The 18,284-nt window shown below is 41.3% G+C and overlaps 2 protein-coding genes across 12 annotated transcripts in view; one reads left to right on the top strand and one right to left on the bottom strand.

The window, feature by feature from the left end:
* The window catches only part of LOC110977469 (uncharacterized), a 64,113-nt gene extending 48,922 nt beyond the window's left edge, over positions 1-15,191 (top strand). For 7 of the 9 annotated variants that reach the window (XM_087143774.1, XM_087143773.1, XM_087143770.1 and 4 more), the window contains 12 exons: positions 789-1,097; positions 1,850-2,101; positions 2,494-2,733; positions 4,261-4,380; positions 4,931-5,074; positions 5,846-5,973; positions 6,511-6,724; positions 7,580-7,655; positions 8,687-8,739; positions 9,090-9,301; positions 10,135-10,209; positions 11,993-15,191. In XM_087143774.1, the coding sequence (XP_086999900.1) occupies positions 789-1,097; positions 1,850-2,101; positions 2,494-2,733; positions 4,261-4,380; positions 4,931-5,074; positions 5,846-5,973; positions 6,511-6,724; positions 7,580-7,655; positions 8,687-8,739; positions 9,090-9,301; positions 10,135-10,209; positions 11,993-12,037 (1,868 nt within the window). In that variant the 3' untranslated portion in view covers positions 12,038-15,191. The other 2 variants (XM_087143769.1, XM_087143771.1) reach the window with 2 other exon arrangements.
* Positions 14,911-18,284, bottom strand: part of LOC110989561 (uncharacterized) — a 62,875-nt gene continuing 59,501 nt past the window's right edge. For all 3 annotated transcript variants that reach the window (XM_087143764.1, XM_087143763.1, XM_087143765.1), the window contains 3 exons: positions 17,816-18,048; positions 17,129-17,194; positions 14,911-15,911 (listed from right to left, as the gene is read on the bottom strand). In XM_087143764.1, the coding sequence (XP_086999890.1) occupies positions 15,870-15,911; positions 17,129-17,194; positions 17,816-18,048 (341 nt within the window). In that variant the 3' untranslated portion in view covers positions 14,911-15,869. The remainder of the gene's footprint in view (positions 15,912-17,128; positions 17,195-17,815; positions 18,049-18,284) is intronic.

Genomic DNA, 18,284 nt, shown 5'->3' with positions numbered 1-18,284 from the left:
AGTACCCAAATATTATTTCCCTGGTCCAGCTATTTGCCGTTACCAATTTTCTCCCCACCTTGGAGTATCCAAATATTATTTCCCTGGTCCAACTATTTGCAGAACTTGGACAAAGGAAACAGGGCCCTGTAACAAAAGACGGTACTCTGAACAAAAGACCAGGCTGATGGGCATTACCGGCATTTTTCACTCTCAAAAGTGGTGATAATCCAGCCTTGTCTTGAAACCCTATACCAGGGTTTGGGGCATTGAGAGCGAGCGGATTACCACCGGGGACAAAAGCGCTGCACCACCACAGCGATTAAGTAATTAATTAATAAATAGATTGATTGATTGATTGATTGATTGATTGATTGATTGATTGATTGATCGATTGATTGATTCATTCATTGATTCATTGATTGATTAATTAATTAATTAATTAATTGGCTCATCGCTGCGGTGGTGGAGCGCTTTTGTCCCCGGTGGTAATTAATTAATTAATTAAAAAATAACATTGGCAGGTGTGAATTATGGTCGAAGTGCAAGGTAATTTATATCTCACATCATGCCCTCTCATTTGATATCCTTTCCGCGCAGAAGAAATGTCTCATGGCAGCCAACTGAACCTTGGTACCACAAAGTGGTTCATTACTCATTTCATCTTTTAATTCTGTCTGACTGGACCATTTCTGGTAACTGGAGCTATAGTGTAGGTAGTGATTAACACTGTAGTTTTCAAATCTGAAAGGGTAGGAAGGCCTTAAGTGAATTATACTCAAACCTCAACTTTTGTCTATTTTACATAGATAATGAAGTTCCTGTCGTGGAGAACTGTCAAAGTAATGTCACACTGTACGTGCCGTCCAACTCAAACCAGCTGAGTGCAAGCTGGCCGTTCCCCAAAGCCACTGACAATGCAGGACCACCAATGGTCTTCAACGCCACCTATACGGAAATCACAGTGGTCAGCTGGAGTCCTGTTTATGTTACCATTGACTGGCAAGTTGGGTTTCAAACGGTCACCCTCTTCCACATCGGATGCTATTGGTGTGTCATCAGAGTACAGGATGAGGCTGGCAACGTTGCCGAGTGCATCACCACAGTGTGGATTTTTGGTGAGTATGTGGATCAAAGGGCGGCAAGTTGTCAATTGCATCAACTCGAGGCTCCAACTATTCCTACTGCAACATCTTGTTTTTTGAGTCAGACTCAAGGTTGAATCAAACAAAGTTCCTGATCCTTCTAGAGTTGTGCTTCATACATATGCATGTACGTGTAAGAGACATATAGGCTCATTTTAGGAGACACAGTTCTGGAACCACAATTACATGTTCTTAAGCTCTTCATATTGGATTTTCTTCCGCAAAAAAGCTTAGGAGGGTTTTTTTCTTTATAAATTCTTCAACCTTGCAATTTCACAACACATTGATACATTGATCATGGGAGTGAGCCCCCAGATAGAGGGGTTGGGGGAGGAGCAAGTTGTTGATTTATTTTCATTTTATTTATTTTTTGTAGAGCCAAGTGGCAATACTTCTGAAGCTGTTAACCACCAACCGGGGGGGGGCAGGTTGCATGGCACTGAGGAAATTTTCGAATGGAAAATACTTTGGCCAACAAAATTCCATTCAAAACCTGGATATGCCACGAACCAAAATAAGGTTGCTCCTTGCATGAACCACCTGACCTAAGGGATTGCACAAAAAGTACACTGAATCAGTACAAGAGGTGGTTTGTGTTGGACATAGAGATGGTAAAATCCAACAATAGAGCATTGCGATACCTTTGAGACCTTTTCAATTTTTGTTCCAATGTTATATCAGTCTGATAAGATATAACCAATTGACTTGTTTGTGGCCCTTTGCAGATTTAATCCCGCCTGTGTTTGACGTTTGCCCCCCTGTACTCGATGTAAGCTATCCAACCGACTTGAACCTCCCATCAGCCATCGTTAATTGGATTCCACTTAATGCCACTGACAACACTGGGGGACAAGTAACACTTGTCCGTAGCCACATGACAGGGCAGGCATTTGACATCGGGGTGACAACAGTGACGGTGAATGCTACCGATGAAAGTGGCAACCTGGCGACGTGCGTCTTCAACATTACTGTGGTCGGTAAGGCTCAACACTGACGTGTGAGATTGTTACTTGTTGCTATGTGATATAGACCAATCCAGTGACAGCTTTCTGCCATGTTTTGTCAGGATGAAATGAGTTTATGAGCCTTGAGCTTGATCAGTGGTGCAACTTTTTGGCAATGGAGGCTCGTTTGGTCAAAACTGAACTTTGTTGTTTCGGAAGCAACAATGAAATGAACATGTTCTTCTCCACCAATGTCATTTTTAATATCTCCTGTTAGTGGATTTGGTCCATTCTTTGTCCAAATGACAAAGACTTGAACAGTCTCTTACTCTAACTACTTGCCTTGTCCGGCTATCATGGCTGTAATTATTTTCACTTCTAACCATGGATTTTCCAACTATTACTTGTCTTATTTGTACTAACAGACATGCAGCCTCCATCTATTACTTGTCCTGGTCCTACCATCATGGCCGACACAAACTCCGATCAAAGTGTCGCTAATGTAGACTTTACTGCTACCGCCTCTGACAATAGTGGGAAGTGGATGTTGTCTTGCACCCCTCCTTCTGGGTCCAGCTTCTCCATTGGGGTGAGCAATGTCACGTGTGTTGCCACCGATTTGGCAAATAATCGTGTCAACTGCAGCTTTGCAGTTATGGTATCAGGTGAGTGGTTGTTTCTGTTGTCACATGCTTTCAGTAGAAGCATTCTTGTACTTTCCACTCTGTGTACTTTAGTTCTGGATGTCTCTCCGATCAGAAATGAATGACGTGAATTCCTTCAAGGCACCGTGTAATCTTTGGAAGACAGAACATAATTTCAGCCCCCATATATTGACACACTATTCTCTATTGTTGGCAGGCTGTAGCCACTGTTGAGGTGGACCCCTTTTCATGGGTGTGAGAGTTCAGCTTTTTAGCTGTGTTCAGTTTTTGAGTTTAACTGGGCTCACTCCCCTGCCTTTTACATGAATAGGCCAAACTCCTAAAAGTGTCCAGTGTACATGAGTACTCAATGCTCAAAAGTGTAGTCACCACAAAATGTCCGAAACCAAGCACGTACGACATTCAAGGCAGAAAGAAAGCACTTTGGGTATTGCTTCTAATTCAGGTCAGCAAATCAGTTGAAATGCAAAAGTTTTGACTTTTCAGGCATTCCTGAAACAAAACTTTTTCATTTACATAATAGGTTGAAAAAAGTTGCCTGGATAGACATAAAAGCTGTTCTTACTTTCTGTGGAGTTTTAAGGCTGAAAATTCTTTGCATATCTTCAGAAGGTGCACTTAATGCTTTTCAAGATTCATTTTATTGACAACACCAAGAACTGACTTTCAGTACTACTCAAGTGCATTCCTTCAGCATGAAAGTTACTTTAACATGTCATTTTGGTTTTCACAAATTGCTAGCTGAGTACTGTGTGTGTACAGGGCATTTTGGTTTCATCCAGTGAATCTTTTCTTTTTAAAACTTAAAAGGTTTGAAAGCATATTAAATGCTGTGTTACTCCAAGAGTTGAACAACTCCATGCAAAACTTGTTGAAGCTTATTTCTCCAGAGGGGATATCTCTGCTCTATGTGCGACAGTGTTTGACATGTGTGTGCACCCACGGTGTTGTTAATTTCGTAAAACCAAAATTGTTTGTTTCACCTTTTTACAATGTGTCTGAACAGGGCCCATGCATTTCAGCTTGTGCTATGATCATGTCCTCATGCCTGCAGATAATCAGGACCCGGTTTTACAAACCTGCCCCCCCCTCCCCTGATATCACACGCAGCGAGCCATGGGAGAATTTTTTGGGCCAACTCTGCCATTGCAGTCAGTGGTGAAGAAGTCATGCAAATGCGGGCTAGTGGTTAGAGTTTATGAGTCATGAACACAGGGTCTAGGGCTCAGACCCAGTGCTGGTTATGTGTCCTACCCTGCGGCAAATCACTTCCCTTTACCTCTCTCTGTCCAGGACTAAAGTGCATACTGAGATGATTTTAGCAATGTTTGTGACCTTTAGAGCGAGGATAAAAAGTGCCTTCTACGCCTGGTAACGGGTGATATCTGCAGTCATGATTAGTATGGTTAAATCCAAGTACAGAAATTGCCTGTACATAAATATAGTTCAAGATAAACCTTCATTATGCACAAAAATACCAACAAAATGGAACTTAAAAGAAACAGCATCAACCTTCCATTGCTGTAGTTGGCATGACTGGATGTAACAACAATCCCTGTGCCAATGATGGAACGTGCACCCCAGTCGGTAGTAACGGCTTCGTCTGTGCGTGTACGGCAGCCTGGATGGGCACAACCTGTGAGGAAGGTAAGACGAACGTCGTGAGAAGCTCCAAGTGTGTTGGACTCCGATGTGTACAGCTAGTATATCCCTTCCTCAATGCAAATATAAATGCTATTTGGTATTTGCTCTGTGTGCCTAGGATCCATGCATATGCTCTAAAATTTGCACAGGGCACTTTTCCCAGCAAACAAAATACATGCCCTCATCATGACCAGTGCTATGGACATGCTTTGTGAATGTAATAATTTAATTTAAGCTGGTCACATTTTTTTTAATTCTAAGTTCCAACATCATCCTAGAAAATCCTCTGTTGACATCCAGGGCTTATTGTGAGTCTGGACACGACATTCACTGTGGGGTGATTTTCACAGTGCAGGTGTACATAATATGTATTACACTCTTGCAGAACCTTACATCAAAACAGCGTATTTAATGCTTTAACAATTTTTTTCCCTTTTTGAGTGCTTTGGTTGCTAAAATTTGGTTGTTGGGAAGTCCAAACTATGAAAAGGGGTGGGAGATGATTTTCACACCCCTGCACGTTCATCTGGACTGCAATATTTCTTGCTTACAGATTTTGACGAATGCACCTTGGCGGCTAACATACAGGACTGCTCAAGCAGGGGCATCCGATTTTCTTGCGTCAACCAGCTAGGAGGTTACAACTGTAGATGCATAATTGGCAATATCACTCCTAGAAACTCCAACAACTGCATTCGTATGTCACTTTGAGTCTTCAGTAGTATCTACAATAAAAACAGATCTAGGGAGGTAGAGGGATAGCTAGCATGCTGCCTGATGATGTTGTCATTTTTGGGCAAAACGCCTTTTCTATTCAGCTTTCAACTGGTTGTTCAATAATGTTAAGAGTGAAGGTTTCTCGTAGATGAGTAAAATACATTTGGGGTGCCTGTTCCATTCCCTAAACACTGGGTTGGCCACTGTACAGATCGTTCTCAGGACTTTTGCTCGATATTTGCACGTTCATAGTCAAAGTTCCTGAACAAGTTGATCTGAAATTCTAACAAGCTGCAGAGGAAGAAGAATAGCCAGAAGATACCAAACAATCAAATTCAAAATGAAATGTAAAATTACCACATATCATGATGTTTCTTCAAACAATGCACCCATGAAAGCCTTAGGGCATCCGAAATCTGACATTTGCCATGAGCCTGTGGGCCTGTTTGTTTCACAGGGATCTGGATTGTTATCAGTGATCCTGTACTTTCTGGTTGGATCCATCCATCCATCAATGATCCAAAGACAGATATCTATGTTTGCGATTTGCATCCGCCTGAACCAGTCAAGACCGTGCTGTACTCTCATGCAAAAGAACGTAATGTCCTCAACAGTTGACACTTCCCCCATGTGAAAATTCAAGGTCTGCCCTCGAGGAAGTAAATCTGTTCCTCCTCCTCTGCTGCTTTATTACAGCACCCCTTGATTGCTTCACTTCTATCCATACCCTGCCGTTTTTTCCATCTCACAGTGGGTCGACGTTTTAGGTTTGTTTTCTTCATCGCGGGGATCAGTGGCCAGAGGGCAGTGTTTTCCCCTGACCTGAATGATCGCACTTCAGTTGCATTCCTGCGCCTCCGAAGCCGTTTGGAAGTCTTGGTAAGATAATTGCGACTTCCACTCGGATGTCCATCTGCTTTCCTCGTCTTTAGCATGCAGTTCTATTGCAGACGGTGAAGATGTGTGTGTCTTACAGTCTGGTCCCTCTCAGTATGACAAGCATAATGAAATCTGGCACTCAAGTCACTGTAGGAATATTAAACCTGAGAAGGAAGGCAGTGCAGTCTTTGGTAAGGCATAGGATATGGGACAAGAGATTAAGTGACTTCCCTGTCTGCAACCACCACATGTAGTACCCCCCCCCGGTATGTGAAGAAAAGTTTCCTGAACCCCTCCCAGCAATTAATCCTGGATCCGCCCTCGCAGTGTTCTTTTGATGGGAACTCCCTATGTGTGGGTACGCAGGGTCACAGGCACACGTTACCCAATTCTGTTAAAATGTGCAATACCACTGCGTGCAGGAACAAGTCTGGTCGTAAGACTGTCCACCAGCCCATCTCTTCTTAATCAATGAGTGGCTACTTCTAGTCAGGGTAGTTTGGTATACTCAACGGGTGATCCTTTTCCTTCTTCCAGCTGGTTCAAGTCTTTGACCCATTGGGTGGCGTCGTCACAATCTTGTTCTTCTCACCTGGCAGCATCATAGTGCAGGCTTTGGTCACCTTTGATCCTTCCTCTCCAGTGACTCAGACTGATGTAAATAACAGGTTGCAACAAGCAATCGATCCTAATAATATGCTGGTAGGATCTGAGTACCAGGTCACTCCGAGTGCTACGAATGTCATTCAAGGTAGTTCTTACAAAGCTATGTCAGTTGATGAACTAAGTATTAAGATGTTCAACCTTCCAATCGATCAACCGTTTCAATATTTAGTTGTACACACCCAACTCCCACAACGTCAAAACTGAAATTTAAATTTTACCAAAAGAAAAATAAGGAAAAGTAATCGTGTGGCCGTATTGTGGGGCACACATTCAGCTGAAGCTTAATTGTAATACCCTGAAATATGCTTCTGAATGCTGTTTGCTAGTGAAATAATTGATTTCTCATTGTCACCTTAATCAATATCCGATCATTGATGGAACACTTCAATAACTGGCATAGCCCTCGATGCTTATTATCTCTTAGTGTGTTTGTTTCATCCATCTTTGGTGGTCTACATTAATTCAAAGTTTCAGTATTCTTTTACCAATTTATATTTCATTTAAACCTGCTAATTGGTAGCTGGTATAGCAGCCCTCGCGACTGATGGAGTAGAATTTCAGACCTTACTTAGCCGGAAACACCCTGTCCACACATGTGAACAAGAAGAACACTTAAAATACCAACCGCACAGCCATTTTTCCCATACAATGGCATCCTTGTGTTTGGCTTGTCAAAAACTTTACTGTACCATGCGCTTTATTTTTTATATTGTAACAACCGTAATAACATGTACGTGAAAGTAGTGTTTCACAGCTTTGCAAAACCCAGTATTTCAAAAGACATTCTTATTTATTACAAATGTCAGAGAACTTTCGAGTGGAAATATGATTTGTGAGAGGAGAAGACAGGGAAAGGGCGATGACAGTGTTGGGTAAAATGGCCGTACTGCCAAGGCAAGTGTTCTGATTAAGGTTGTTGCTTCCCCTTATATGGCCACAGAGGTTTGTGCCGCTGGCTACTGCCAAAATGGAGGAACGTGTATGCAGAGTGCCGATACCTACCTGAGTACCTGTTTGTGAGTACTGTTTCATGAGCAACTTACGTAGAAAACATGTACAAAAGGGTACATCCAGGGTTGACGTTAGCGTGAACAGAATCTGAAGGTGCATATTGGATCTAGAAGGAAAGACTGTAATTACTGAAGAAATCCTTGGAATGTATAAAGTCTTGCCCTCCTACATTATTTTTGGTTAAGTTTTAGTATCAGTGAGTTTCATACAAACAAGCTTGTGTATTGTTTCACCATTTTCATGAAGGGATAAATTGTACAATACAGTGAAAAAATTGGTCACACGTTAAAACAGAGAATCGTATGGATGAACTGCAATAATTGGTTTATAAATACCTTAAATGTCCTAGAAATATACTTTCTGGTGCTTACTTTGAATGTGATTCTGTATGATTTATTCACTTTGACTTGATCCTTTGTGAACACTCAAAACCAGAGAAATGTTGGCAATGCACTTGATATTGTGAATGTGCAAGACAGATTCAAAATTTTTACAATTGTATATAATTCATGAGTTGAATTTTTTCTCTGTGAAAATGTAAAAATCTGTGTTGGGTGAATTCTGTCCTTCATTGCTTAATATATAATCTCTTCATGGAACGTAATTTTGTCTCTTCAAAAAAAAAAAATCAATTTACCCTAGAAAGAAGTTGTTGTAATTTGTTGGAGTTTAATATAAATAATCGAAATGATTTCACCACAATGTAGTCATCAGATTGCCCCTAAACAAATGTTTGAAAAAGTGATAATTTTAGGTCAAATTTCCACCATCGTGAAATTTAAAGCATTGATATTTTCTTCTCAACACACTCCAAGAAACTACTGATACAATTTGCAAACCTTACCTTCAAATTTACATCCCTGCACCCCACGTAAACTATCCAAAGTCAGTCAGTCTGGTTGTGAAGCAGTATTTTCTCTTATAGAGAGTATTGCAGATAACTTTCCTCTGCTCTAAAAGTAATGCAGGGTATGTTGCCATCCCTATCGCCCCATGTAATTTAATTCAACTGTCCCTTGTACATTGAAATTTACAGGTGTCTGTCTGGATACAGCGGTGACAGATGTCAAAATATTGCAGAAACAACGCGTGAGTAAACGTAATTTCAATATAAAAACTATCAAAGATTTCTAAGCCAAAGAGTAATCAAGGAATGGCATTGAGACAATTTTGACTGATACTCTGATAAGTCTAGGCCCAGCTTGAGGTATTCTTGGATGCGTTAAGCACAAATCTTGTCTCATTGTCTCGAATCATGCCTTACTCCAATTCTGCAACAAAAGCAAGATTTGACATCAGAGTTCGTTTTCATCATCTTTTTTTTGGGGGGGGGCAGGACGTTATCCCAGTTCTTATCCCAACCAGGCTGTGCCACTGATGAGGTCTTTCCTTTTCTCTCTTTGTACTTGTATCATGGTTTCTGTCCACGGACTTCACAGTCCCACCATCTACGGACGACGGTCTGCCCACCGTTGTCATTGCCACCATTGTCGGTGGTGCTCTGGCTCTCTTGTTAGGTATCCTGATCGCCCTAGGGATGTGCTTTCTGATCAGAAGGAATGCCATGCTGCGACGTTACCGCAGGAAAAGTGTTGCACCTCAATCTCGAAAAACCACGCATCGTGTAGACTTCCAAACAAGGGATTGGGATGTGAGTAGAATGGACATTGTTGAAGGGTTCCAGCCACGGATTGTTCTTTTGCGTGCTTTCCTGTCCAACTTTATCCTCCTGTTTCTGGCGTGAAACTATTTGACATCCCTTTTTGTGTACATGTGTTGAAAGTACCCTTTTTTTATTCAAAATTGTCAATGCTTTTCCACACAACCAACGGCACCGTTGCTGTGATGCCAAATTGGGGTAAACACTGTTTATCGTGTCTTAATTTGATTTTTTTCTCTTGGATGAAATTACACTTTTGCCCATGAATTTGGAAACACTGATAGGTGCGAAACCAAAAAGGCATCGAAATATCCGAGAAAAAAATAATTGAACATAAGGTTGATTGGGATGCAGTGGGGCATTTTCAAGGCTTGTGCTAAGCATGGTGTAGCCAATAATGAGCCACTCTTTGGTGCTTTCCCAGCAAAGTTTCAGCTACGTGTATCACCAACTGGGAAATAAAGCATACAGAAGATGGACACCTGTACGCCTACCTGCTCTTAAACGATTTTACTGAGGACAATTCACTTTCCAAGTAACATGTAGCTGTTCAGAACCTTGATGAGATGGAGATACATTTACCAACATTAAACCATCCAAATAGACCAGTTCACTTATAAATTCTTGTTTATGTGAAAACAAGTGCAGAAGCTGAGGGAAAATGACATTAAAAGTTGTGCCCCTGTAAATTTTTAGTGGGTTCCTCAAGTTTGTTGCCTCCACTTGCACGTAAATTAGAATTTACGGACTGGTCCATGTGTGAATATTGATTTTTAAAAACTGCTTCCATTTCTGTCATTTCCATTAATCCTTTCGTTCTACAGGTGAATGGCTTCAGGTATTCCAATGCAGAGTTTTCCACCCCCTTTGTGGTATCTGGAAGGGAAAGAGGCATTCCTGTGAGTGTAATGTCATAAATGTTATGTCTAATGGGCTGGCTTTTGGAAGTTCCTCTGCCGCTGCATTGGTGTTTGCCTGGCAGGTTGGAAGTTGGATAATTGTCAGGCAAGTGCAGCTGTCACGAATTGGTAGTGTGTGCCATTCTTTACTTCAAGCTCTGGCTCGAGCCAGAGACATTGACTGGTACAGGATTTGAACACTGCCACCTGTGAACTCTGGCGTACTGAGCTGCTTCGCTTTCCAGCTTACCCCTTGAATAGACCGACCATTAAGCATGTTAAGACTAGCCCTGTGGTGTTCTGACTAGATAAGACTAGATGTTTATTGCCACCATTGTGAAATGCACTTTGTCTTGATGTTGACCAATGACAATCTGTGATTCTTGTCCGATATGCACGCACCATAGTCGGACATGTGTGCATGCATGTACCATTTGCAAGGCTTGAATATGTGGTGTGTCATGGAGAGGGGTGTGATTGCATTGAGTGTCCACGCGTAGAGGGGGGTGGGGCTTACTATTGTGACATCCTTTTCAACGTGGTCGCAAGTGTACCAGAATTTTTAAAGCCATTTTAATAGCGACATCAGTAATGCTGCTTATAATTCATGCAACGCTAGAACTTGAAGCATAGGAAATTTTTTAAGTCTACTGCCTCAACCAACCCAGATTACCAATACTCTTTGTATATTTCCATAGAACATTACACCATTCACTAAATTCTCAATCAACGGGTTGTGCGCCCTCATCTCCCACAATGCCTAGCAGAGCAGCCGCCACATTCTTCCTCTTTTTTTAGAACCATTACGAAAGACGTTTTTTTTTCTCCAACTCCAAGTGTCAATAGTTTTTCGTTTGCTTTACTTCGTTTTGTGTTATTTCTTGATCATCTGCTACTTCCTAATAAATTATTCTTGATTGTTATAAAGCTTGTGGTATAAGAGTTCGTTTTGGGTTATCCTTTCGATGCTTTTCATTATTGTTTATGTATGTGTAGCAGTGTATTGTCTCCGTTTGTGTGATTGTGTAAAGATTGCGGCATTTCTTCCGCGTCACCTTTCTGCATTAGTTATTGTTCTGCATTTTAGGTGTGTATAGTATGTTTGCCAGTCAGGACAGTAATCAAGATAGTGATAGATTTTTCATTTTCTTGTCACCTTTCACTGCATTTCAGTAGAGCAGTGTGTGTGTGTAGATGCGCTTCAAAAAAACGAGGAAGAACATGGCGGCCATTCCTTTAGGTAATGTGGGAGATAAGGGCATGCTACAGGTTGATCACGAATTTAGCAAAATATGGGAAACATGCAAATACTATCGGTAATCTGGGTAGGTGTTGTCTAGTAGGCTAGGCCCACTTTAGGGGAAGCGACTTAATACTAGCCCGTGAAACCTGGTGCGTTACTTTTTTTCAGTAGCTGGGGTGACAAATGATTTGTGAAGAGGGGACAGTGCAATACACCATTTCAGACATTTCAAAAACGGGAATCCATTACGTCGCTTTGGTAGCTTAGTTGGTAGTGATTTGAACTACAGATCCATAGACCCTGGTTCGAATCCGACCCATTTGTGCTATTCATTTTCCAATTTTATCATTGTGTTTGGGATTTCCTTTTTCAATTGATGCAGAAACAGAGTCCAAGCATGAACCCTCTAAGAGTCTTGAGAAAAATAGCAGACCAGGTTTCACGGGTTAGTATCTAGTCACTTCCCACTTTAGGTGGGAGAGAATCATGAGCAGTTTTTTTTTCTTTCAATTTCTCTCTATATTTTTCCTTTCTCTCTAGCTCAACGAATTGATGAGTGGACGAGGTGATGACTACTACTATTAAACTCCAAACCCATCACACTCAAACACGATCTTACTACTACTCAAAAAATCAGGAGAGTGTGGCCAACCGAGGTGAGATCTTGTACAACTCAGTGGAAACTGATAGCAACACGGTTGGGTCTTCATGGGTGGGAAGGTTATGCCAAAATGTTGAGAATTTACAAAGTAGGGTCGTAGTGGCTTCAAATCACAGTGATAGCATATTAATTGCCTACTAAAGACAACGCCTACATAGTCTTGGCATATCAGTATCTTTTTAGGATTTTTATAGATGTGGTACAAGTGCAGCTTGTTCAGAAGGAATTTCATGTTGTCCCCACCAAGGAACCAAAGGGGTGCATTGTTTCAGCCAATATATATATATGAAATGCTCAGAAACGTAATGGCAGCTTACCATCGTTTACAATTTTTTAGGTCATTGTCATTAATTTTTCAAGTCCTCATGACAATGAGGTTTAGAAGCTAAATGCTTACATAATCCTGACTGCCTTATTCAGAAGTAGTTGCAGTAGCATGCTTGGTGCTTCGTTTGCATGAGTTCCAAGAAGCATCTTTCTGTTACAGCTCAACCTCAGTGTATACTTATTTATTTGAAAGGAGCATTTCATATATTGTATTTGTAAGAGTACTTTTCAAGTGAATAGGCTTACTAATAATTCTAGAGTCCTTTTAATGGTCGTTATACTTTAAGCACAAGCGTGAAGAATGTGATGCCACCTCAGTGATGGTGTCTCTTTGGATTAGACTACACAATTCATGTAGTTTTGATATTTGTATTTCAGTTTGATGCTCACATTTGGTGTAATATTTTTTATTGTTTCAGTAATCGTTTTTTTATTATAAACTAATATGCAGTGTTGTAGTACTTGTACTCGGTACTCGTACTCAAGTACTACTCAAGTACTGTTTCAGAGTACTCATACTCGGACGCCAAGTACTTGTACTCGAACTACAGTTCTTGCACTCGGGCTACAAAATACTCTGAACTCGACATCCAAAAATTGTACTTGAGCATCAAAGTACTCGTACTTGATTAGCAGTACTCGATAAAAAAATCCTTTAAGTTAACTCACCACGGCCGTTAAAATAAGGTAAAAAAATATTGCCATAAAAATATCGGCCCCAATGACCCGATATTCGATACAGTTCTGACAAAGAAAAGGCCGAACGTGGGACCATTAACGTATACGACCCATTCGCTGTCTGTGCACGTACTTAACCAATCACGTACGCAAACTATATTGTGGTACTCCAGAATGGTCCCGCAATTTACTTGGGCATTGGTAGTCTGGTTCCTGGACCCGAAAATTCTAACGACGAACCCAGCATACAGAAAATCACAGGCATGTGAATAATTGAGTCTGGAAAATAGACTTTGCCGCGCCGTGCACGTTGTGTCAACTGCTGCAACGCACGTGTAGTGACCGTAACATTGCTAGCCAGATCACTTGTTCTTGTAGCCATGTCATCTGCATTCAGTGTTTCTTTTACACAGTGGCAGGTCTTAGAGTCTCTAAGATAAAACTACTTTTGAATTAGAAGTATTTGTACTCGTACTTAGAAGTACTTGTACTTGTACTCGGAATTAGAAGTACTTGTACTTGTACTCGGAAGTGCAAGTACTTGTACTCGGAAACCAGTACTTGTACTCGGCTGGCGAAGTACTCAACGTGTCTTGGTACTCGGAAAAAAGTACTTGACTACAACACTGCTAATGTGGTGTTTTCTAGGGTGTTTTCCGTTTGTTTTCAATGGGGTTACACTTCTGTGATATTCTTATAGGTTAGTTAAATTTTTTAACCAGACGTGCTTTATATGCAGCTGATTTTTTCAGTGGTTTGAATGCGCTCCAAGCGGAGCAGAGGAGGGTGTGTTTTTTGTGTACTCACCGCACAGGCGCGTGTCTACAGTGGAGGTCAATGGTGCATTGACGCGGAGGACACTGAGTAGCATACACGTGCGCAGAATGCATGCGAAAACTCGCTTGAAAAACCTACTACCATCTGTCTTTCTTTCGCCGCTTTGGGGGTGCACTTCAACTGGGGGCAGATAAAGGTGTCTCATTTACACAGAAACCACTAGCTATTTAGGGTAACTATTTGGGTTGTATTTTGGGTCATTCTATAAATTTGGGGTCCAAACGAGTGATAGTTTTATACCCCTGTTCTTTTGTTCATTCTATAAATTTGGGGTCCAAACGAGTGATAGTTTATACCCCTGTTCTTTTGTTCATTCTATAAATTTGGGGTCCAAACGAGTGATAGTTTTATACCCCTGTTCTTTTGTTCATTCTATAAATTTGGGGTCCAAACGAGTGATAGTTTATACCCCTGTTCTTTTGTTCATTCTATAAATTTGGGGTCCAAACGAGTGATAGTTTATACCCCTGTTCTTTTGTTCATTCTATAAATTTGGGGTCCAAACGAGTGATAGTTTTATACCCCTGTTCTTTTGTTCATTCTATAAATTTGGGGTCCAAACGAGTGATAGTTTTATACCCCTGTTCTTTTGTTCATTCTATAAATTTGGGGTCCAAACGAGTGATAGTTTTGTTTCCCTGTTACATCTGACCTTTATTCAACATGGAAATATTACTGAAATGGATTTTCAAACTACATTGTATTACTATTTGTTTGGCAGGTTATGTGCATTAATTCATCAATCTTGGAAGTTAGAAAATGCGTTCTGAACTTACGAAATCATGCCAGATGTGACAGGGACCCCTACTTTATAGAATGACCCTTTTGTTTATTGGGATACCTTTTTTTCAGTGGTATATGCCTGTAACTCTGCACGTTAAAACAGTAAGTGATGAGACAAGAGTTTAGACTTTTTCAACACCCTAAGCCAATTAAAAGCATATTGGGTCTGGTATGGGAATTACAGAAATTCTATAATTTTATAATACCATAAATTAACACTTGTCTTCAAGTTTACTCTATGAAGCTCAGGAAGGTCCTTTGCTTACAACCCACTTTCCAAAAGAATAACTGTTCGTACTTAGTTGTGGCATAAACTCATGTCTTTGACACGGAGGCTGGAAAAAAATACTTTGAAATACTACAACAGTAATTATTACAGCGTGCAAGCTTCAAATCAGATTCAATTTAAATTAAATTGTGAATGATTACAAATATATATACTATCAAAATATATACCCACTGCTTCAACTGATTGTATATATAGCATCAGTCTAATTATAATAAGCACTATTGGTGATATGCACAAAAATATGCTGTGATGTCATCCAGGGAAAACATGGTTCAGTGCAGGGAATTTTCTGTTCGAATTGTGAGCCCAGAATTTACTCAGTGAAAACATTTTCGCATAAAGGGTCGCTATGCACGTGTGCTATGCACTTACTGAACAGTGAATTGCCAAAAGAAAAAGTTTGGCCAGCAAAATCTTTCAAAATTCAGCCGTTTTTCCAAGCACAAACCGCTGCAACATGAAGGTTCTCTTCCCAGGATTTTTCACATGAATAAACATTAGCATAAAACCAATTGGCAGCAAAACATTCCTCAAATAGTGAAACAGACATTCCAAATAAGGTAAACTGGGACACATCAATACACTTTTGAGGTCTGTATTAAAACAATTGCATTGCAGTGACCCTTTGAACTTAAAAAGGGTTGGTTATTGAATTTCAGAAATTCAACAAAAAGGCCTTCCTAATTTCAAACTGTTCTGAACTAAAATACAAGTAGCTATCAAAGCGCATGGGGTATGCGGTGGATATAAAAAATCGTTATGATAAACAGTACTGCACATTTCGTTTCCTGAACTGTTCAGAGGTCAGGTGCTCTACAGCGTAGAGGAACCTCTGACCTCATCTAGTAGTAATCCGCATCGTTTCTCTCACGCAGCCGGTGGAGCTAGGGGAAAAGGAAAGAGAAAAAAATTGAAATGATATTTTACAACAGTCAACTATCAGGCAGATAGAGCTTTTCATAACAATACATATCTGGTTTGTGGAATTCGGCGGCAAAATGGGATGGAACAGAGCAGCAGTTGACTCTGTGGATTCCTTATTATTATTTACAGTGGCATCATACTTATGCATGCATGTTTAACCCCTTGACGCAGGGACTTTTTTCTGAAAGCCGACTGAGAAATTCCAGCCTCGCTTGGCTGTGAAGGCCACCTGCCAAACCGCAAATTCTTGGTTTGTGGCCTTGCGTGTTCTGCACGCTTCGAATTACACGGTGAAAAGGCCGATTGTTCGGTGGCATGCGGCTCTACTTACGCTTCCACATTCCTGTTGCCTCTTTTCAAAGTGGGGACTATTGTGAAGCTGGTGATTATGATGCAAATACTGCCTTTTCATTTCTTGGCAACACACAAAGGCCAATCACCATATATACAAGAGCCAGGGTCTGCCTTCTTTCACCGTGTTCGCTCGAGCGTGGGCCAAGAATAATAGCTGAAAAGCGGGCTGAGGGATCTCAATTTTTACGGCGTCTCTTACCGCATACTTTAGCTTGCAAGGTGTGTGCGCTAGGTACGCTGCAACACCCCACTGTATGGTATTACAGGCATATAGGCCTTTTTCCTGTGATGTCACGATCGTGCTGGACTGCGATGTGTTGTGATGGCAATCTACTTATTCAAGACAAACTAGCCGAGCATGCAGCGTTTGCACGTGGTTGAAGCTGCCCGTAGGAATATATGCCATCACCGTTGCCAAGGCGGTCCATTGTTTACTTTTAGTCCCGTGGGTGAAAAAGGTCTATATGCAGGTATGTAACTGTCCACAAGAATGGTACCCCGGCAGTCATGGCTATACCAGGCAAGATATGGGACGGAGGGGTACCCCCCTTACCTGTCCAATCCCTATACACACTCTAGACTATTGTTACCTAACACATCACCCCCCCCCTAGAAGTCTGTAAAAAATTCCTGAGATTCCAATCAAACAATGACCAACACAAAGGCGGAGGGGTTCTCTCCGTCCCATATCCTGCTTGAAATGGTCATGGCTTCTAATTCTGTTCTACGGGGAATCCATTAGCTAAAAATAGAGGTGCTAGCTCTAATTTTATAAGTTATCACCTGGCTTTTGGTTAAAGGTTAATAGACCGAAGATACTTACTGGTATAGCTCCTGAAGCTACATAGGGGACACTGAACTGGGACGGCGTGCGTAAGAAACCATTATTCTGTGAAATACAAAATAATAGCAGAAGGTTTTGGTATTTTACATTGGCCAAGGACTAGGAATACCAGCAAGGAGGGATTGCAGTTGCCGATCTCAAAGTTTTCTGCACAGGCTAGCTGGTCTACCTGGTCTAGAGGGATTTGCTGTTGGTCTATTAAAGTGTGTCCTTGGTGTCTCCACGTCAGTCTTAAAACGGTTTGCTTGACTGGGACTATACTTTGTCTTTTTGGCTCTTAACTTGTTCATTGCGGGACAAGTTAAGTTCAGTTTAAATAGAAAGGCAATGCATAGGCAGAGTATATCGATGCTCAAGAGATATATAAGGACACCAAGTTGAACCGATAAAACTTATTTCCCTGACATGGAATCTGCACTTTGAACAGGGTTGATCAGGAAACATTAATTAGACCTATGCCTTCACTGACACACCAGTGAAGCAGGTGAACTGAACGTAGTCTACACGCATGTGGATTAATGCAACAGCAAATTGGCCCATTCTTAAATGGGCCCAGAGAGATAGTCGGGTATAATCCGACTACTTAAGCCAGCCGTGTGAGACCCTGTCAATCCAGTACGTCCCAGAGAACTTCTCCAATTGGCAAAGTCTAGACATGGCACTCACATCTTTTGGGCCAAACTGTACATCGTACAAGGAGCCGTTGTACTGTGTAGGGCCTCGCTGACCCTCATGGTCCTCTGCATACAGGTAGCCTGTCGTCGCTCGTTTCCGTTCTTGCTTCATGAGGAAGCAGAGGCAAAAGACTATCAACAGCAAGAGCAGGAGAGCCAAGGCAGTGCCCACAGCAATGGCAATGATTACTTCGGTGGAGAGTCCGTCACCGCTGGGTGGAGGGGCTGTTAAAAACAAATCCTAGCATGTGAGACAAAACTCTCCCACTATTGAATCTTGGTATTTTCCTTCATTTGGGATTCGTTTTCTTCACAGAGTACACAATACAGTTGCGCAGTAGGCTGTTCCAAGCCACTGCCTCTTGAAGCTCCTTTTTTTTTTTAACCAATTTTCTCTGAAATGAAATAGCACTTGCAATTTCAAAACGCAAGGGGTTGTCTGCAGTGCGCTTGACAGGTGC

Source organism: Acanthaster planci, linkage group LG12 (genome assembly GCF_054643075.1).
Source record: "Acanthaster planci isolate LZ-2023a linkage group LG12, COTS_SCS, whole genome shotgun sequence".
NCBI lineage: Eukaryota > Metazoa > Echinodermata > Asteroidea > Valvatida > Acanthasteridae > Acanthaster > Acanthaster planci.
Note: the sequence above shows the minus strand (reverse complement) of the source record. Positions and strands in the feature narration are given on the sequence as shown.